General features: G+C 45.6%; 1 protein-coding gene across 5 annotated transcripts in view; it reads left to right on the forward strand.

The window, feature by feature from the left end:
* MARK3 (microtubule affinity regulating kinase 3) overlaps positions 1–22,539 on the forward strand; it is a 76,052-nt gene that overhangs the window by 38,414 nt on the left and 15,099 nt on the right. For 4 of the 5 annotated variants that reach the window (XM_040412494.1, XM_040412496.1, XM_040412495.1 and 1 more), the window contains exons 7-15: positions 7,330–7,386; positions 8,125–8,361; positions 9,442–9,561; positions 11,213–11,312; positions 13,364–13,476; positions 13,962–14,115; positions 15,630–15,841; positions 16,271–16,374; positions 19,892–20,149. In XM_040412494.1, coding sequence (XP_040268428.1) covers positions 7,330–7,386; positions 8,125–8,361; positions 9,442–9,561; positions 11,213–11,312; positions 13,364–13,476; positions 13,962–14,115; positions 15,630–15,841; positions 16,271–16,374; positions 19,892–20,149 — 1,355 coding nt within the window. Of the gene's footprint in view, positions 1–7,329; positions 7,387–8,124; positions 8,362–9,441; positions 9,562–11,212; positions 11,313–13,363; positions 13,477–13,961; positions 14,116–15,629; positions 15,842–16,270; positions 16,375–17,701; positions 17,864–19,891; positions 20,150–22,539 lie in introns of all 5 variants that reach the window. The other variant, XM_040412498.1, reaches the window with a different exon arrangement.

Raw genomic sequence — 22,539 nt, forward strand, 5'->3', positions numbered from 1 at the left:
AAAACAGTACACCTCTCTGAACAGTGTCTGGGAGGCTGTGGTTGCTGCTGCACGCAATGTTGATGGTGAACAGATCAAAACACTGACAGAATCCATGGATGGCAGGCTTTTGAGTGTCCTTGCAAAGAAAGGTGGCTATATTGGTCACTGATTTGTTTTTGTTTTGTTTTTGAATGTCAGAAATGTATATTTGTTTGTATGGGGGGCGTGGCCTGACTGCCGGCATGAACGCACGCATCTGAGAGAGGCTCCGTTCCCTGTACTAAATCCTAATCAATCCTGCCAAGCTGTCTATGCCAAATACCGAGTGGCAAGTGCAGAGGAAAAGGAGGAAGCCCAGGCAGCTCGAAATGGGCCCCAGCAAGGCGCAATCGGCAGCTGAGAAGCTGAAGGAATATGCCCGCCAAGATAACCAGCATGGCGCCGGCCCTCCCGCCACTCCACGGGCGGCGACTCGCGGACAGGTCGCGCAACAGATAGAGCCTGATGATGCTGGGGAACCAGAAATTACCCTAAAAGCAGTATCGGAGCAGCTTCTAACGGCAATCTCCTCCTGCCAGTCCTCTCTCACGTGTAAGATCGAGGAGGTACGGGTGGACCTGGGCCTGTTGAGGCAGGACGTACAGCAGCTGAGAGAGAGGGTTAAGCAGACGGAAGATCGGGTGTCGGCGCTGGAGGATTATACTAGGCCCCTGGACACAAGACTGCAGGAGGTGGAGAGATCCGTGGGATTATGGCGGCAGAAGTGCGACGACCTGGAGAATCGGTCCCGCCGCAACAACGTGCGGATTCTAGGTATTCCCGAAAGAGCGGAGGGAAGGGATCCTGCTAATTTCCTGGAGGCATGGTTCAAGGCCCAGTTTCCCGATGCCGCGTTCTCGACCGCGTACGCGGTGGAGAGAGCGCATAGGATTCCTGCCAGACCACCTCCCCCGGGAGCCCCGCCGAGACCATTGCTGGCCCGTATGCTCAACTGGAAGGACCGGGACTTAATCCTAAGTCAGGCAAGATGCAAAGGAGTGCTGATGTACGACAACGCTAACATATCATTATTTCCGGACTTTTCTGCGGAATTGCAGAAGAAGAGGGCCACTTTTGTCTCGGTAAAGAGACGTCTCCGTGAATTAAATTTGCAATATTCGATGGCCTACCCAGCTCGTCTCCGCGTGATCGATGGGGACAGACCGCTCTTCTTCACTGATCCAAAGGAAGCAGAGGACTGGTTATCCAGGCGCCCAAGACCGCGCTAACCGGGACATTGGGACTGCGCAGCAAGTATTATGGGGTATTGTACTGAGTAATATGGTACCTGCCGCAGTGTCCAAGTGTATGTGATGCTGTGTTCTCCTTCTCACTTGTATGCCACGGACACTCTCAGCCGCTGGGCCTTCTAGAATTTTAATGCTGGCTACTGTTGTTCATTAATAGCTGGTATGAGGCCCGGTTGTGCATTATATATTTTGTTATCCGCTGTTCCTCTTAATAATTACAGCTGTACTACAACATGTACAGGGAATGTCCGGCCACCGGTATGGGCCTGAACAACTTCTTTGCCGTACCGGTCCCCGAACACGTTACCACGAAACTAACGCATTAATGGTTGTACTGGATGAATATCTAGAGTTGTTAATTCATCATATGTTATGTTCTATGTTTATACTGTTGATTAAGGCATGGGCATCTGCATATTTATCATGGGCTAAGGAGGCGAAGAGACTGCTTAGGAAAGTGGGGTACTGTGCTGGATCTGACAGAGTGACCCCCATTAGTATGGTAGATGTATTGTTGGCTGAGCCATGGGGTCTTTAACAATGACGTCCTGGAATGTGAGAGGATTGGGCGCACCAAATAAGAGGATCGCGGTATTCTCGCATGTCAGGAGATACTGCCCTCACATTCTGGGACTTCAGGAAACTCATTTGACGCCAGACACTGGGCACAGAATAGTTAAATCATGGGTGCAATGGTCTATGCAGGCGTATGGCACCTCACACTCTAGAGGAGTAGCAATACTGGTTCGTAAGGGCCTAATATGGGAGCCACAGCAGACTGCTGTAGATCCTGAGGGGCAATACGTAATGGTGTACGGGTTTATTAATCATGTGCCTTATGTTATTGTTAACCTATACAACCCCCCTCCGGCCAGGGTTTCACTCTTGCAGACGACATTGGGATTTGCAGCACAATATCCCTCGGCCCGATTAATCTGCATGGGCGACTTCAATATGGTCATGGGGGAGGAGCTAGACAGGCACCGCCCACCCGGGATGCAGATAAATGAATCCTCCTCTGTCACTGCATTATCTAGAATTGCTGCAGAATTGGGATGGCTGGACCTTTGGAGACTTAGGAACCCACGGTTGAGGGAGTACTCCTGCTTCACCCCCGCTAGAGGCGCGCTGTCTAGAATCGACTATGTCTTGGGCAATGCCACAGTGTATACAGATCTGATTGATATTACCTATGTGCCACAGGGCCCCTCAGATCATGCTCCAATAGTAGCGCGTCTGAATGTCCCTGGTGCCGCCTCTGGGGGGGGTAAGGTGAGGATTCACCCCTTTTGGCTCACGCTTTTTACTCAGAATGATAGGATTCCTGACCAACTGGAGGTGTTCTTGGAGATGCAGGGAGATGAGACGGAAGGTTTGCTATTGTGGGACACCTTGAAGGCCTACCTGAGGGGCTGCCTGAAGTCCTCCATTTCTTATGTAAAAAAGTGCACTGCCCGTCAGGAGCTTGAGCTACACACCAAGTGTAGGGAGGCAGAAGCCTCTTTTTGTCTAGATCCCACAGAGGCGAATAGAATTGAATGGATGACGAGGGGTCGATCTTATATGCTGCACATTAAAGAAAAAAGCGAGCGCAGAATGTTCTTCATGAAGCAGCAGTCATTTGAATCTGGGGATAGAGCGGGCAAACTCCTCGCCCAGATTGCAAGAACCAATCAGATGTCCCCCCCTGTTCTGCGCATATTAAACTCTAGAGGGCAGCTGCTGGAATCAGTGGAGGGTATTCTAGATACTTTCAAATGCTTTTATAAGTCGCTTTACAGTTCCTCAGCTCAATATACTGTTGGAGAGCTGTGTGACTATATTGCTGAGGTGTCCCACCCTAAGATTAGCGCGGAGGATAGACGGTTGTTGGATGCAGATATAACACTGGAGGAGATTCAACTAGCCATTAAGGATCTACCTAAAGGGAAGGCGCCAGGCCCGGATGGGATCCCTGTGGAAGTATATGTCAGATACAGCAATATCCTAGGACCCCAACTCCTTAAACTGTATTCGGAGTCGATTCGGCGGCGTCTATTACCTGATTCCCTGTATGATGCCACCATTGTAGTAATTTTAAAACCAGACAAGGATCCAAATGAGTGTGGGTCCTATAGACCAATCTCATTGTTAAATTTAGACTACAAGATATTGACTAGGCTTTTGGCTTCACGCCTAAATAAAGTGGTGACATCCATAATACATAAGGATCAGGCTGGATTTATGCCGGGCAGGACGACCTCTGATAACATTAGAAGGGCGCAGGTAATAGCGCAGATCGGGGCGGCGGAAGGTAGGAGGTGGGCCTTGGCGTCCCTAGACACTGCTAAGGCCTTTGATTCTGTGGAATGGCCCTTCCTGCTGCAGATTTTAAGAGATTTCGGCTTTGGCCCTCAGTTTGTAAGCTGGATTGAAATACTGTATCAGAGCCCTAAAGCAAATATACTAGTGAATGGCACTCAATCTGATTCCTTTGCGCTTCACAGAGGCACGAGGCAGGGCTGTCCCGTTTCCCCGCTGCTGTTTGCGGTTGTGATAGAGCATCTTGCGCTACGCATTAGACAGGATGAGGCCTTTCTGGGGATCTCTAGAGGGAATAGAGTAGAGAAAATAGGGCTCTACGCTGATGATTTGCTCCTGTTTATGGATGAGCCCGAGAGAACCCTCCGAAGTGCGATGGAAGTGATAGAGAGGTTTGGTACTTATTCGGGCTTGCACATAAATTGGACAAAATCTGCTATCATGCCCCTCTGGACACATGACTGGCCCGAAAGGCTACTTAACTTACCAGTGGTGGATCAATTTAAATACCTTGGCATTGTGATCACTAGGGATCCACATGTATCAGTGGCAAGAAATATAGACCCTATAGAATCTTTATTCATTGACAAATTTAAAACATGGAAGTCCTTACCGCTTTCGATAATGGGTAGATTGAATTTGGTCAAAATGGTTTTACTTCCGAAGGGTCTTTATCTCCTGTCACACGCATGCGCCCCGGTCTCTAAAACCTTCTTTGACAGATTGCACAAGATAACAGCTGCTTTTGTCTGGGGGGGAGCTAGGAGGAAGCTTTCATTGAACGTCCTACAGAGGTCCAAGCTTCACGGTGGAGTGGCCCTGCCTGACTTTTTTCTGTATTACTTAGCTAGTCAGCTGAAATACGTAGCGGCATGGGTGGGGCAGGGGGAACTGCCGGGACCGGAATACTGGCTGAGGGAGTATCTTAACCTTTCCACTTTGTGGCCTGTGCTAGAAGCCCCCAATCAGGTGCTTGGTAGGCTTCTCCCTGCCCATAGGTTAGCCAACCAGGTCTGGAGGGCGGCCAAACTTAACTCATACAAGGATTTGCCAGATACTGCTCCTCTTTGGGATAATCCTATGTTTCCACATTTGGTGAATTTGGAGGGAGCAGCGGATTGGAAAGAGCAAGGGATTCGGACCTTGGAGGACTTATATATAGGAGGCGTTTTGCGATCTCTACAGCAATTGCAAGAGAAGTTTGAGATTCCTCATACACAATTCTATAGATATCTTCAGTTGCGGCATGCCCTAACTGCTCAATTTAGAGGTGAGAGTAAGAACATCTCTAAGTATCCCTTGATAGGGGTATTAAGGTCACAGGGTCCCAGGGGAGTAATTTCTGTGTTATATACTCATCTGTTGGGAGAGCGCATGGCACTCCAACCTCTGGAGGTAGAGGCAAAGTGGAGAGACTCCATCATTACATTTGATGCCGAGGATTGGGAGGAGGCTCTGCTGGTGCCCACTAGGGTTTCCCCTTCAGTGAACAACAGACTAACCCAGCTATTTATTCTCCATAGGAGCTACTTATCTCCTCTAAGGTTATATAGAATGGGAAGGTCTCCCAGTAGTAGATGTCATAGGTGTCAAGAGGAAAGGGCTGATTTCTGGCATTTGATGTGGGGATGCAGCTATATTCAGGCCGCCTGGGGTGGGGTTGTGGACGTTCTTTCAACAATGGTCCCTGCTCAGCTAGCTGTTTGTCCTAAAGTTTGTGTCCTGGGAGTCCTGGATGAGGAGCAGTGGACACATCACCAGAGGATATTTTTAGGAGAGGCTTTATTCATGGCTAGGAAGGCAATAGCGCTGAGGTGGATGGCAGACAGGCCTCCAACTGTCAATCAATGGAAAGCACTGGTGAATCAAGCCATGTCTATGGAGAAAGTAGTATACACTCATAGAAGGTGCCCGCAGAAATTTCAAAAGGTATGGGGGGAGTGGTGCTCCTCACCTTTGACTTTGCAACCCATGCACATGCACTCTATATAAGCAAGGTCTACATGATGCACCCCTTTGATGAATACTGTGCAATGATGTATTTAATGCCTGGCTCAGTGCTTTATGAAGCATGATGATATGCTTACTCGCTTGTATATGCTCCTATTCCGAGTTACTGTATTTGCCCATATGTGATTTTCATGTAAAATGCCATGATACCTGGAGCTCCCCTGCGCGGGCTGCTACAGTTTTGTTTTTGATGCCTAAATGTATGCCTTTTATTGAAACTCCAATAAAACGAGTTTAAAAAAAAAAAAAGAAATGTATATTTGTGAATGTTGAGATGTTATATTGGTTTCACTGGTTAAAATAAATAATTGAAATGGGTATATATTTGTTTTTTGTTAAGTTGCCTAATAATTATGCACAGTAATAGTCACCTGCACACACAGATATCCCCCTAAAATAGCTAAAACTAAAAACAAACTAAAAACTACTTCCAAAAATATTCAGCTTTGATATTAATGAGTTTTTTGGGTTCATTGAGAACATGGTGGTTGTTCAATAATAAAATTAATCCTCAAAAATACAACTTGCCTAATAATTCTGCACTCCCTGTATATATATATATATAATGCTTTAATTTCATGCCATTTTTTATTTTAATTTAATTTTTTTTTTTACAAATGCAGCCATACTATTCTAATCTTGTACAACACCTTTCAAGGGATTATTCACCCCGGGGACCTTTTCTGCAGACCCCCACAGTGTGGCCACGGGTCTCCCCACGTCACCCTCCTGTTGATGACCCGCCAGAAGCGATGGCGGGTCACCCATGCATGGTCACTGGGTCATGTGACACTTCACCACTGCAGCAACTTGACCAGCGTCAAACCGGATTTTGACGTGGGGAGACCTGAGACCTGTGGTGCCTGGGAGCGAAGGAGCCAGAACCCGGCGATCAGGTAAGTATGATTCCCACCGTGGGTCCTGCCACGCCTGGGGGTCTGCAGGAAAGATACCCAGAGGTGGTATGTACAGGTCTGTGGATGGTCTCCCACTTATGCCCCATTCCTGGGATATAATCTGCCCTTGTTAATAATAGGCTTCGTTATCTTGCCTTGCTGTCTGCCCCAGTATAATTTGGGCCTGGACCTTTCTCCTACATGATGGATTTTGTGTTTTGTGAAGAAACATCTGGAGGGTGGGTTCCTGTTAATAAATTAAGACCCGGCTAACTATGACCTTGGCGAAGCTTCTGTGAAGTGTTTATTGAATATGCGTCACAAATATGTTTCATACTGAATCACAGAAATTTTTGGGTGGAGGGAAGGTCCTTCTCCACCAATTTTGTTTTCCGATTGCATCGAAGCTGGAAAATAAAGCAAATTGTGCAGGTCTTAATGAACAATTCTCTGTTTTGTGTTTGCTGGTCCTATAATGACTCCTATGTTTTCAAGGTAACAGATAACAAGCACATGCTGTAGTACTCGGGTACTGCAGTGAGCACCATCAGTCTGTCTCCCTACTTCTTGGTAACCCAGCAAGTGTAAGTTGGTATAAATTCTCAGATATGGAAGTGCAGGATCAGACTACAGAGTTTGTAGTCTGTTACCATGGAAACCTATAAGTCCGTATTAAAGTTGGAAATCGGAGCTCTCCAATGAGCAGTGACTGTAGCAGCTGCCGTACAGCAGCCTACACAGAGGAAAATAACCATGTCCAGAGGTCGAACACGGTGTCTCATTTGGAAGATTACAACAAGCCTTTGAAATATATGGAATGGTGATGTAAATCGTTATTTTGTATCTTTTAGATCGTTTCTGCGGTGCAGTACTGTCATCAAAAACACATTGTTCACAGAGACCTGAAGGTAAGTGTACCAACTTCTCAGAACGTCTGCGTTTAAGGCCTCATGCACACGACTATCGCGGACCTGTTGACTTCAATGGGTCCATGGCCCGAGTTTTGCAGCCAAGAACAGGACTTGTTTTGTCTTTTGCGGAAACGGACATACAGATGCGGAAAGCACACGGACCATATGTGTGTTTTCCTCATCCCTATGTCCATTCTGCAAAATGCAGACCACGCATCCATTGAAGTCAGTAGGTTCGCAAAAAAACAAAACAAAAAACTGATGCGACACGAACGTCATGTATATTTTGCAGTTGTGTTTTGGGGACCACAAAATGTGGCCTTGCTTTACTCAGTTATACGCAATTGAGATGGGGTCTGGTTCTTCAAGGGGTGAGGACATGGGTATTACGTTATTGGGTGTCTGACTTTTGACAACCCCCGCCCTGTAGTTGTGTGGCGCCCCTGTTTACCAGGCACAGCTCTGTACTTTGAGTAGCGGTTGTATTTGGTATTGTCGCTCAGTCCAATTCACTTCACTTGTTTGAGACGCAGATATGTAGTAAACTAGAATACCAGGTACATACATCAGTACGAAGCTGTGCCTGGTACCAGGGGTTGGGGCGCTCACTATATTGTCCGAAGCGGAGAACCACTTTAAATACGCCAAGTGCGAAGTGACTTTTATTTAGTCGGTACGTTTGTATCACCTGATTGTACTGCTGCTGAGCAGTCTTGTTTTTTGTCGATCCTCCAGGCAGAAAACCTGTTACTAGATGCGGACATGAACATTAAAATAGCGGACTTTGGATTTAGCAACGAGTTTACGGTTGGCAACAAACTGGACACGTTTTGTGGGAGCCCGCCATACGCTGCCCCTGAGCTCTTTCAGGGCAAAAAGTATGATGGACCCGAGGTAGACGTCTGGAGCCTGGGGGTCATTCTGTACACTCTCGTCAGCGGATCCTTACCCTTCGATGGACAGAATTTAAAGGTGTGTGTTACTGGTGGTCTACATACGGTAGACCAGTGTTCAATGTCTTAAAGACAGGTGGTGCTTCTTTCCAGTATATAATTACTCCCTTTTAATATTATTTTTTTTGCGGGACAGAATAGCATGGTCTACCACTGTGTTCTGTCCAGGAAAAAAAAGAGGGAAATACATGAAAAGCAGGTCAAACGGGAGTCTAAAGATGAATCCTTGGATTTTTCCAAGCATGCTTTTGAATGGTGTTTTTTGGTTGAAATGTTTACCCCTGATGAGTATAACCCCAAACTGTGTTAGGGAGAGAGCTCCAGCAGAAAGGGCACACCACTGGAGCTGTGACAGGGAAAGAGCTGCAGCAGAAAGGGCACACCCATGGAGCTGTGACAGGGGGAGAGCTGCAGCAGAAAGGGCACACCACTGGAGCTGTGACAGGGAAAGAACTGCAGAAGAAAGGGCACACCACTGGAGCTGTGACAGGGAGAGAGCTGCAGCAGAAAGGGCACACCACTGGAGCGGTGACAGGGAGAGAGCTGCAGCAGAAAGGGCACACCACTGGAGCGGTGACAGGGAGAGAGCTGCAGCAGAAAGGGCACACCACTGGAGCTGTGACAGGGAGAGAGCTGCAGCAGAAAGGGCACACCACTGGAGCGGTGACAGGGAGAGAGCTGCAGCAGAAAGGGCACACCACTGGAGCGGTGACAGGGAGAGAGCTGCAGCAGAAAGGGCACACCACTGGAGCTGTGACAGGGGGAAAGGTGCAGCAGGAAGGACATTCCCCCGGAGCTTTGACAGGTAGAGCTTCAGCAGGAAGGGCACTCTCCCCGGAGCTGTGACATGCAGAGAACTGATCCCGGAACTGAGATGAGTAGAGACCTGCAGCAAAAAGGACACACACCCTGACAGTCTGAAGAAAATGTAGCAGAAGAAGAATGGCTCAAATTGCATGTCTGATTCTAGCCCCTGAAATAGCATCGCACACGAGCTGATTTTGTTCATCTTTGTAGTCTCGGACTCTATTGATTTACATTGGATCTGTTTTTCATAGAAGTTTTATTTTTATTTTATTTTTTTATATTCTTTTCTTAGGAATTAAGGGAAAGAGTGCTGAGGGGGAAATACAGAATTCCCTTCTACATGTCAACAGACTGTGAAAACCTTCTCAAGCGTTTCCTGGTGCTAAACCCTACCAAAAGAGGCACTCTAGAGGTAAGGGTTCCAAAACTTTGCAGCCCTTTGTTTTTTTTAAATCTAGGTTGTCATCTTTGTGATTACTTTGTTATATTCTAGATCTTTTTTAAAGGGGTTATGCCACTAATAACACTTATACCCTGTCCTATGGTTAAGGGATAAGTGTTTGACCGCTGGTGGTCTTATTGCTGGGACTCCCACCGATCAGGAGAACGGGGGTCTGCAAGTGCCGCTGAACTGCCTGGTGGTGGTCAGAGAAAAATAAAAAAGAAACTGAAAATGGAGAGGTGGTGCTCATGCATGCCCACTGCTCTATTTATTTCTATGGGACTGATGGAAACGCTGTTCTTGTTAGTCCCTTAGAAGTAAATAGAGCAGTGGGCATGTATGAGCACCACCTCTCCATTTTCACAGTTTTTATTTTTTATTTTTCTCTGACCTGTTAGGTACATGATGTAAACTGTAGTGAAGATAATCTTCTTACCAGTGAATGTATACGTGAGTTATAACCTCCCTTCTGATCCTCAGCTGTGTCATGTGACCAACCCTCTGATCTCTAACTGACACAGAACAGGAAGTCAGTTACTTCTCTGTTCATTCCTATGAAACTGACATTGAGGCCCCCATAGGAATACATGGAGAAACTGGCTTCCTGTCCACACATAAGATACTGTTATTTGGAGAGTCAGAGTACTGGTCACATGACACAGCTGAGGATCAGAAGGGAGGTTATAACTCAGTCACTGGTAAGAAGATCACCTTCACTACAGTTTACATCAGGGGTGCACAACGTTTCCTGGTTGGGGGCCACATTGCCAGACTGAACCAATGACGAGGGCCGAAATTAAAATTTAAAGGTGTATTAACAACTGAAATATTGTACTTATGGCTTATTGAACACACATTATATACCATTAATGTCTAGTTACACTTCCAGGACTCCCATCTAATGGGAGAAATAAATGAAAAATACATCTGAGCAGCCACAAGACATAGGCATACATTTCTGTTACTAGATGGTTGGGGGCCGCACAGAATGGTATCAAGGGCCGCATGTGGCCCCCGGGCCACAGGTTGTGCACCCCTGGTTTACATCATGTAACTTTCTAACCGTTCAGAGAGTACAATCTTTTGTTGAGTGCTTCCTTAAAATCGTTTTGCCATTTACTGTGTGGACAACCCTTCTAAAGGGTTAATGTGGATTTCTTGCCGTAGACTTGCTCACAGGTGTCAGAGGTGGTCCTTTGCTCACTTATCCATCGTACTATTAAAGGTCGGTGTGGATTTACAAAATTTGGCTAGATGGATCTAAAGAGTCTGTTTGGTAAATAAGAACAGTGGGGTTCTCCTTGTTAAGCCGGTCAGTGGCTTCCCCGGACACCGGCGAGGGCTGAGGACGGCGCTCGGCAGGGTGTTTCTTGGAATGAGCAAATTTATCCCCCAAAAAAGTGCTTAATGAGCACCACACATGAAAACTAATGCAAACCGTAAACATGGAAGTAACTGAAAGGCCACTTTGAAGATCATACGGCTAAATGATTTCCTCTGGGTGCAGTCTTGAAGAGAGCAAAGGTGTTCTATGGTTTTTTATTTTATTTTATTTTAACCCTTGTCTGTCCAATGAGAACCTCTTGTTATATAACATCCTCATTTAACTTTTCCTATTAAGCAAATAATGAAGGACAGATGGATCAATGCGGGACATGAAGAGGACGAGCTCAAGCCATTTGTCGAGCCAGAGCTTGATATAGCAGACCAGAAACGAATAGGTAATCAATGGTTAATTACATGAGGGCAGAATCTCTTGACTACTGGCAGCTTAGAGGCAGTGTCGTCAGAAAATGACCGGTTTAAAAAAATCTTAATGTTATTTTTTTTAAGTCATGATCTTAAAAAATGCCCTTCACTTTTGCAGTATTGCTTCTTAACGCTAAGCCTCATAATAGGCTTCTGTTCTGTAGAGATCACTTCTCAGCAGTCATCTTATTATCATCACAGGCAGGATTACACTTATGTAGGAGACGCCATTCGCAATAAATGATGGTCATAGCTCACCTCACCCTTCCTGCATAATGACCTCCAGGGGTCACAGAGCATGCCCACAACACTCATCCTTAAAAGTCAGATATCAATTTATTTTTTATTTTTTTTATTTCCTGCTCAGAAAAACTTACTTAAAGGGGTTGTCTCATCTCAGACCTTGGTGGCATATTGCTAGGATATGCCACCAATGTCAGGTAGCTGCAGGTCCCACTCCTATCTCCAGAACGGGGCCACCAAAGTGAAGGAGATTGCACCACGTTCTCCAATCAATTGTAAGGGAGTTCAGAAGTTTTGGAAGTCCCATAGCAATGTTTGGAAAGTGCACGATGTCTGCACTGGTGCCTCTCCATTCACTTCTATGAGACTGCCGAAAATACAAACTACAAATTGGCGTGGTATTAAAAAGCAGGAAGTGCTTAACCCCATATGCAGTGGTGCATCTATACCGGGGGAGCAGATCCTGCACTTGTGGTCCGCTGCTAATGGCAATCCCCAGCAAAAATGCATACAATGGAGGATGCCTGTAGCGGACCACAAGTACCACAATGGACATCCTACACAGGATAGCAAATGTGTGGATGTGATAAACAGTATATATAATGTAACAAAAACAAAGACAGGTGCACTCTGCGGTCTTACTAAGCCCTCAAACTGGTGTTAAAATTGAGAGATTAGCCAACATGTCCTATGTGAGGACATGTCTGAGCCCGAGCACCGCGCCAAGGTTTCTCAAGTAGCTCGGGACCTAACGCTAAACCTACCTGGGCCGTATGGGCAATACCAGGAGCCAGTGGGCGAATTACAGGAGCGCATGGTCCGACTCAAAGCAATCTCCCAGTAACCTCCAGCATGTGACCATGCGTACAATGGGAGGAGGCAGAGAGCTCTGAGCCCCACCCAAGATTGGCTGATATAGCCCGGGCCTCACATGTGCACCAGAATGCTGCCTGTGGATGGAAATAAAGGCACATTCAGACTAGGAGTTTCTACACCTCCAAAAAATTCAAAATACAAACTACAAATTGGCGTGGTATTAAAAAGCAGGAAGTGCTCAACCCCATATGCAGTGGTGCATCTATACCGGGGGAGCAGATCCTGCACTTGTGGTCCGCTGCTAATGGCAATCCCCAGCAAAAATGCATACAATGGAGGATGCCTGCAGCTGACCACAAGTACCACAAAGTGTTATATAGACTGCCGAAAATACCCCTGCCAGCGCTCGGCTATTTTCAGCACAGTCTCCCGTCAAAGTAAATGGAGGGGTGGCCGCTCTTGCGCCATGCATTCTCCTTCTCTTTGGGAGGCCAGTTTCAGAGAGTGCCATGGGTCCCACGTCTGGGACCTGCCTCTGTCTGACTTTGGTGGCATATCCTAGAAATATGCCGCCAATGTCCGAGATGAGACGACCCTTTTAAAAGGGCTGAAGTTGATTGAATAGCAGGAAAGATTATAAAAATAACCACTTGCCTGTTCAGACCCCGCTGCTCCAGCATAACTGCTCTGGTGGTCCCAGTCAGTGTGTTTACCTCCCTGCAGTGATGACATGATCTCCACAGCAAATCTCTGGCCTCCATGGTGATGCTAGCATGTATGGCACAGGACTGCTGGGGCCAGAGATTGGCTACAGTGGTCTTGTGAATGTATGGCAAGTCATCACTGCAGGACAGGCAAATTAAGGCCGCCGGGGACCACCAGGATGGAATATGTGAATATTAGATTCCTAGTAAGGTGCTTGAAAAGTCTAGCTAATGACCCCCTTTTTTCTGTTCTTTTTCAGATATAATGGTTGGAATGGGTTATTCAAGGGAAGAGATTCAGGAATCTCTTAGCAAAATGAAATATGATGAAATCACTGCTACCTATCTGTTACTTGGAAGAAAATCATCAGAGGTATTCATTTTACTCTTATACGGCTTAGTGATTTTACTTTATTCTTTTTGTCTTCAATTATTTATTATATATTTTTATAAATTGTCTGAAGAATCTGCCACCAGATCTGAGGGCAAAGAAGCCGAGATCCTAATTCCCTGGATGTATGACTTGTGCTTCTGGCTCTAGTTTTCACAAAACTACTGCCGTGCTGCGGTCTGTTCAGTGATGAGAGCTCGCTGCGTAGTTCTGTGTATATGAGCGCCATGCTGTCCCCCTGCCGCTTACTGATAGCTTAACCTTGTACTAAGCGGAAAGCTGCCAGTCACTGGTGGTAGGAGCCCAAGCCCAGCGCTCACGTATACAGAGGACTACATAGCATGTGCTCATCACAGCGCTGTGCTAAATGCAGTAGTTTTGTATGTGCTAAAAAAGGAACTTGTATATATCTCTGCACGTTTCCTTGCTTTACTTTTAATCACCAGAACATGTGTTTTTATCTACAGTTGGATGCCAGTGACTCCAGCTCTAGCAGCAATTTGTCACTTGCTAAAGTCAGGCCAAGCAGTGATCTGAACAATAGCACTGGACAGTCCCCGCTCCATAAGGTGCAGCGAAGCATCTCCTCCAGCCAGAAACAGAGACGGTACAGTGATCACGGTGAGCAGGCCTCTTGTATGTCCGTATACATAGTATATGCGTAATGTGTGCGCGTGCGTTCATATGCGTTATGTAGGAGATGTGAAACTAAATATACGGTGGGAATTTATCAAATGAGTCGGTTCGTTCAAACACTTTGTTTTAATGCTGTCGGAGACCTGTCTCCACACAGCATTAAAGGGTTTCTGTCACCCCACAAAACTCATTTTTTTTTTTTTGGATAGTTAGATTCCTTATAGGGCGATATAGGAGAATATAATAGTCTTACTTACTTTCATGCGGCCGATTCTTTATAAAATGAAGTTTTATAATATGTAAATGAGGGCTCTACCAGCAAGTAGGGCGTCTACTTGCTGGTAGCCGCAGCAGCAATCCGCCCCCTCGCCGTGTTGATTGACAGGGCCAGCCGTGATCTCCTCCTCTGGCCGGCCCTGTCAGTAATTCAAAAATCGCACGCCTCTGGTCATTCGGCGCAGGCGCTCTGAGATGAGGAGGCTGGTCTCCTCAGTGCGCCTGCGCCGATGACATCACCGAAAGAGAAGATGTCATCGGCGCAGGCGCACTGAGGGAGTGCTGAGGAGACGAGCCTCCTCATCTCAGAGCGCCTGCGCCGAATGACCAGAGGCGCGCGATTTTTGAAATACTGACAGGGCCCTGTCAATCAACACGGCGAGGGGGCGGATTGCTGCTGCGGCTACCAGCAAGTAGACGCCCTACTTGCTGGTAGAGCCCTCATTTACATATTATAAAACTTCGTTTTATAAAGAATCGGCCGCATGAAAGTAAGTAAGACTATTATATTCTCCTATATCGCCCTATAAGGAATCTAACTATCCAAAAAAAAAATATGAGTTTTGTGGGGTGACAGAAACCCTTTAAAATGTATTGGCTCCGCGGAGCCAGACTGCATTTCATCCGATGTCGCTTGAGACTTCGGCGAATGAATTCAGTATTCATTTATGCATTTTTAAAAACCTTCAGAATTAGGAATCCAAAGTCAGGTTTAGTAGTGAGGTACCAGCCGTGACGAAACCCAACTTCGTATTCCGAGCTTTAAACGTTTTTAGAGATGCAGAAATGAATACCAAATTAATTCACCGAAGTCTCGCGCGACTTCGGGTGAAGCGCAGTTTGGCTCTGCAGAGCCAATACATTTTAATGTATAGTGTGTAATTTTTTTATTTTATTATTTTTGTATACAGATGGTAAAAATGGGATGTGAACCTAGCCTAAAAGATGCACTAACTTTATCAAACGTGATAAATATGGCATAAATCACAGCAACAGACTCAAGCAAAACCAACTTTAAAAGTTCTCCTTGTGATAAATTGCACCCACTGTATACAGAATTCTTGCATAATCAGAAATCTGACGTCTTCCCCACTCATATGGGGTCGTAGGACCTCACAATGTCTCCAGAATGGGCCACTCTGGTTTTAGGCAATAGAACCCATGATGGGGCTTGTGTCTTATTTTCTGTGTTATTAACAAGCCTTTGTCTTCCTGTTTCCCAGCTGGCCCTGCCATCCCTTCTGTTACAGTTTACCCAAAAAGAAGCCAGACAAGCACCACAGATAACGATCTGAAGGAAGAGGTGCAGTCTCGGAAATCCAGTAGCGCGGTTAGTGGCCGAGGAGTCACTCCTCCTAGCCCGATGCTTGGTAATGCAAACAACCCCAATAAAGCAGATATCCCCGAGAGGAAGAAGAGTTCTGTCGTCCCCAGTGTAAGTGTGTTAAAGTAACTGTGAAACGAACACTCCTCTTCTATATGCACTTTGCATCTCCTAAAATTGCAGTTGCAATTTTTATTTTGGTGTGTTTAAATGCCATACTGATTTTGACCGTGTATTCTAACCTTTCCCGGTGGATATTCTCCCCATCACCTGCCCTTCCTTCACTGACATCGTATTTAGCCTGCCAAAAAAAAATCCTGGACTCTAGCTTCACCCTTCTTGCTGTGGGTTGGGAATGAAACAGGATTAGATTGTTTTTGCTGCCACAAAATGCCCCCAAACCCTCCTGGCAAGTTGTAAATGTGAAAGGTTGAAGTCGAGGTCAGTCCACAAGACTTGTGTAGCGGGAGCGGAGTTCCCTTATGTTGTGCCTTTTTAGTACGACCGCCACAGTAACCCACGGTGTTATCTCCCCTGCAGAGTAATTCGACGTCCAGTGGAATGACACGTCGAAATACGTACGTGTGCAGCGAGCGCGCCTCCACCGATCGACATTCGGTCATTCAAAATGGCAAAGAAAACAGGTAAGTTTTCTTTTTGTGGGGGGAAGGGAGCCTTTGAGTAGTCCTGCATAGATAATGCTGATTGTGTGTAAGGTATGATGTATGCAAACCTTTATAATGTGCCATAAGTTGTAGTTCCAGTGACAACACTTATTCCCTATGCACAAAATAGGGGTTAAGTGTCAGATTGGTCGGGGTCCAACCACTGGGACCTCCACCGATCAGAAGAATGGGGGTAATGTGTTTGAATTAAGTGTTGGTCACGCATGTGTGCTGCCACACCTTGCAATTCTATGGGACTGCCTAAGATGGCAGCGTACAGTCTAGTTGTTGGGATCAGCGGGGGTACCAGCGGTTAGTTCTCTTCACCAGTCAGACACTCTTCCGCTATCCTATGGATAGAAGATAACTTGTATCTGAGTAAACCCCTTCAAGGGTGTTTTCCCACCATCCGATTGTTGGGTGCAGAATGCTGGGACCCCCTCGGATTACAAGAATGAGGGGCCTAGAGTCCCCAGAATGGATGGAGTGGCTGTCACGCATTTGAGCTGCCATGCCATTAAACTCTATCGAAGAGAAGTGGAGTACAGTGCTCAGCTACGTCCAGCAGCCCCATAGTGTTGACTGGAGTAGCAGTAGGCAAGTGTGAACCCCGCTCCAGGGAGCCCAGGCCCCTCATTCTTGTTATTTGTGAGGGTACCAGTAGTCTGACCCCAAACGATCACTTATTCCCTATTGTGTGGATAGGCGATAAGTTCTCATGATGGGACAACCTCTTAAAAGAGCTTTCCAGGACTTTTATACTAATGACTATCTGATCGGTGGGGACCAGGCACCCGGACCCTGCTGATCAGCTGTTCGTGAAGGAGGCCTTTTCCATAGAATTGTCACATAAGATGTGTAGAAATTTACATAATGGCGCTTAACATTAATGGCGCTTAACAGCGATTTCAGTGAATTCAGACTGGCTGCCCGTGGTGTGCCGCATGCCAATCTGCGAACAAACACTAGTTTCCAGCTTAAAAAATTGAACATTTTACAAGCGAAATTTCCATCCTTAAAATCTAGCATTTATTTTCAATTATGCCTAGAAGCCCTGGATTTGTAGCACGTGCATGAGAATGAACGTTCGAGATGATGCCCGGGGCTTGCTTAAAATGTATGGGGAATTTGTATAGTGCATAGGCATTTTCACATGTAGGACTGTATGCACGGAAATATACAATGTTTTCTATTTTTATTTTATTTTTTTTTGTTTTGTGCTTTTTGCAATAATTTGCACCTGTGTTCTTGGTCCATTATACTTTTCTGTCTGCCCAAACCTATTCTACCCCCCTTCCCATCACAGCCTGACAGGAATTTTCGCTTATGCAACTAGTCCTGCCTCAGTAGGTGCCCTATCTTCCATCTTTGCTCGGCTGCGGCATCCGAAATCGATGTCCATGTCAGCCTCCAGGCACTCCGAGATGTTACCACCAAAGGCCAGTGAAGCCGATAACTTCGGGTCTGCGTAAGAATATTTAAAAAGAACACAAAAAAAATCTTTCAAAAAGTATCTGTCAAACTAACATATTACCCGTTGCCCTTAAGTGTCATACTATACCATCCCCTCCCCCAGTTGTGCTACAAGGCCTGTGTTACATTTCCCATTTGGGTCCATTATCATTTTTTCCCTTTCTCGTAGCTAAAGCTGTTGAAATATATGTCCCTCATGGTAATAATGTCGTCTGTGGAAACCCATCTAAAATATATTTCTTGCTAAGATCCCTGATCGTTTTTTGTTTTTCATGTTGCACTTTTAACATTGACGATAAAGCGCAACGTGGTCATGTCGAATACTAAGAATGCCTGTAAATCCGTGACACATGACCAGTGATGTGTATAACATTTGTTCATAACGTCCGTGTGCTTTCGGACTACATTCAGATGTTTTCCATTATCTCCCCCTTGTTTTAATTCCAAAGCGTCAGCCGTTTATCTTCATTACAATGTATTTACTTAAAGCGCACCTCCGGGGGGAAAATTCCTGTGGACGGATCGCGCGGTCCCATTTTCCACCACTCCCCATCATTACGGCGTTCCACGGAGCAGAGGTTTTTAATCCTGTATGGAGCCTCTGCACATCGGAGAGCTACTTTAGCTATCCTTGTGCCTTGGGGGAAGGTAGTCGTCAAAAAATTGCAGTGCAAACAAAGACCCTGCCTACGGTAGCCTATATCTACCTCCTGGACCCCGATTAGGATGTGGTGATTTGGGATACTGCGTCTTCCGCCCGGGCAGATTTATGTTCTTGGTCAAGGTGTGCTTTAAGACTGGTTCCAGTTATGAATTTGTTTGCATTGATCCATTATTTTAAAGCGGTTGTTCAATAATTTAAGGGGGAAAAAAGTCTAAAAGTAATGTTCCAAAACAGCAAGAAAAAACACCAGTACTCACTACCTCAATCCGCCACCGATCCTGCGCAGATGTCACAGCGGACCTCCATTGGGGTTTGTTTACAGGCTGTGGGCTTTGACATGATATACCGCGCAGCATATGATGTGTTTACTTTGTGGCCAACGGCCATCATATGTCACCACATGGCGCTACAGTGGTATATGCCCCTGTAACGTATCGCCCGAATGCCTTGTAACTGGAGCCCAGGTATGGCATGTGATGCAAGGAAACTGTGTTTGTTATTTTAGACTTTGCAGCTTTTTTAAAAAAAATTCTGAATATTGGACAACCCCTTTAAAAAGCCTTAAAGAGGTCCTGCACTCGGCACTCCCTGCCGATCAGCTGGTTGAAGGGAGGGCCCCGCTCCGTGCAAGCATAGCCTTCCCTTGTTTACTTACTCGCCATCGACAACGCAGTGGTGAACAAGTGCAACTACAAGCCGTCCCATTACCTTCTATGGGACGGCTCCTTCCTATACACATGAATAGGAATAAGCCGTCCCAGTGAAGTGAATGGAATGGTTTGCAGTTACACATGCACAACGTGCGCTTTCTCCTCATACAGCTGATCGGCGGGGGGTGCCCAGTGTTGGACTCCCGCAGATCTGATATTGATGTCCTATCCTGAGGATTGGTCATCAATATTAAAATCCTGGACAACCCCTTTAAGGTTTAGTAGGTTTGAGGGGGGATTTTTTTCCCAAAAGGGTTAAAAATAAAATTTGCAATGCTCAGCTCACAAATGTTTGCTGTTCTGAGGCTACTTTGGTCTTCTCTGTTCTGATTCCTGCCCGACACAGGAAATCACTTGAAATCCCCACTCAGCCAATCCCTGGTCGTAGAGGTGGCCCACCTCGTCCAGTGATTGGCTGAGCTGCTGTTTCTTGTGTCTCAAGCCAGGAGTGGAGAGCAGCGACAAGACAGTATCTGTGAGGTGAGCAATGTTTTTTGTTTTTTTTATAACCCTTAACATTTTTGTTAGTTTTTTTTTTTACCCATAGCGAATACCGCTAGTAAATGCTGTAAATACCCGTGTTCCGATTCCCCTGTCTCATTACCAACCTTATGTAAAGGTTTAGTTTATCTGTCTCTTCTTATCGCAGCACAATCCCTGATCAGAGAACATCAGTGGCCTCCACGCACAGCATAACAAGCACCACTACTCCAGATCGCATGCGCTTCCCCCGAGGAACCGCCAGCCGAAGCACTTTCCATGGCCAGCTCCGCGAGCGACGCACTGCAACCTACAACGGACCACCCGCCTCGCCCAGTTTATCTCATGAAGCCACACCTCTGTCACAGACTCGAAGTAGAGGCTCCACCAATCTTTTTAGTAAATTAACTTCAAAATTAACTAGAAGGTAAGTTGTCTTTTTGGTGGTGTGGCAATTCTTTCACCCGTCACTCCCAAAAGATCCCTATGTCACAGAATTTGACTTTCTGTTGTATGTATTGTATCTGTATGTATATTTTGTGCCATATTTATAGCGTTTTTGTCCCTTTATGTTCCCCTCCCCCCCCCTTTGCGTACTGTAAACCTTAGACCTATTTGGATATGTTAGCTTCGTTGGACCAGTTTACAGTCATTGTGTAAGCTCCGGCCCCTCAAACATACTTGTGCCACGGAGCATTGCTAACTGGCAGAACAATTGGAGTGTAACATGTCGCCAGCCTGTGATCCATTCCATGCATGGTGCTCCCAACCAGCAGCTTTTTCTTTTTTTTTATTTTTTTTTTATACATTTAATTGTGAACGGAGGATGGCATCCGTTTACTCCAGTTGTGATCATTATGGTAGTGTTCGTGGGGCATCAAAGGTTTACATTGAGTAGGATGTGCAGTTTTCTATTCAGGTAATTGTCTGTTGGGCAGTTAGATGTAAGGCCTATGCTTAGCAAGCAGTAAATATGTCTGAATTGAGATTTTTCTCAGAGAGACTTGCATTGAGCGCATCCTAGGGATAAATAGTGACTTCCGGTCCACACGTAAGACACTAAGTCCCCATGCACACAGCTGTATCTTCAGTCTGCATTTTTGAGCGGGTAACTCAAAAATAAAGGCACCAGGAATGATTTTCACACGCCAGCCCATTTAAGTAGAGGCACATAGGGACCCGCTCCCTTTGGCTTATCTGATATGTATCATGCCCTCTCAAAGTTGAAATCCTGAAAATAATTGCACCCACAAAGTTCAAAACTGAAGGCCATTGACTTTTTTTTTTCTTTTTTTTTTTTTTTCTTTTTTTCTTTTCTTGCACCCCAGTGGGTAATTTACAAGGCATTTTAGTGGGTGCAATTGTGCCCTCTAGTTCAACGTTCTTAGGGCTCATGCACACAGCCGTATCTTGTCTCCCATCTGCGTTTTTTCAGCATAGCACACAAACTCATTCATTTTTAGAGGTCCGCAAAAAAAAAAAGTGTCGTCTGTGTTCTGTCCGCATCCGTACACAAATTATACAACCTGTCCTATTCTTGTCCTTATTGCGGGAGAGACTAGTCATTTCTAGTGAGGGTAACACACGGAAGGGATCTGTATTCTGTGGATCCGTGGTTTGCATAGTTGCGTGCATGAGGTCCTACATCATCTGTAAGGCTAGGGCTCCGCGACGTGTTGTGTGACAAATTTTATAAGGCTAGTCTATGGTGTCGCACTGTGAAATGCAACATACTGCGAAATGACAGTCGTAAAAAATCCATCTGAGATGGATTTTTGTGCGACACCATAGTCTATAATTATAAAAATTGTTGCGCGACACATGTTGCAGTGTAGTTGTAACCTATGTGCTATGAATTAAAGGGATGCAGTCACACCATTTCAGTCTAGGGCCCTGTGACTGCATCCCTTTAGTTCTCGTACTTATAGCTGTCTCCACATCTGCCATCTTGAATACATTTGTGCAGTGTATTTCAGCGATCTGGCAGAGGATGATGATCCTACCCCCTGAATTCTTTGTTCCTGCGGCTAGCACAGTGCTGAGTCAACTCCATCGTGACTCATCTCTGTTCATCAGAAGTTGAGTAGAAGCATCTTCCCAGAACGTTTGACAGCAGCGCGAGTGAAAATCCGTCCCTTCTTACGAATGATACATATGTAGTGTATTTACTGCTTGTGAAGTATTGTGCCCTAGGTGTGTATCGCAGTGCAATAATAAACCAGATGCCTTCTATTTCCTTCCAATCTGGACCAGGGATGAAAGCGCAGCCTGCTGAGCCAGTGAGACACTGTAAAGTATCGCTGTATGGTTGCTTTCTGTTTCGTAGAGTAGAGCTTTTTGCTAGCGTAAAGTATTATTTTTTTAGAACCTATATCAATGCATTAAACACTTGCAATATCTCGGGTGGTGAATGCTGCCCGAGCTTTTAATACTACAGTGTGGTCTCGTTCAGTCCCAGTGAACCCCTCACTTGTGTGTGCCGACATTTTGTAGTAGTCTCTTGAATATGCAACGTCTAGAACTTGGGTCATGTGACATTAATGTACATTGTAACCTGAACACTAAATCTACCTCCAAGTTTTACCTGCTGGTGTAATCTGGTATTGCACAGAAATTTGTTCATATAAAGTTCTGATTTGTAAAAGGGGGAGGGGATTGGGGTAAATTTTGAGTTTGAAGAGGAACATTTTTGAAGCTTACACGTAGGGCTGCAGCTAACTATTATTTTAGCAATCGAGTATTCTACCGATTATTTTTATGATTAATCGAGTACTCTAATAAGAAAAAATTAATTAATAGACTGTTTTCCTTTATAAA

The sequence above is a fragment of the Bufo bufo genome, chromosome 11 (assembly GCF_905171765.1).
Source record: "Bufo bufo chromosome 11, aBufBuf1.1, whole genome shotgun sequence".
Taxonomy (NCBI): domain Eukaryota; kingdom Metazoa; phylum Chordata; class Amphibia; order Anura; family Bufonidae; genus Bufo; species Bufo bufo.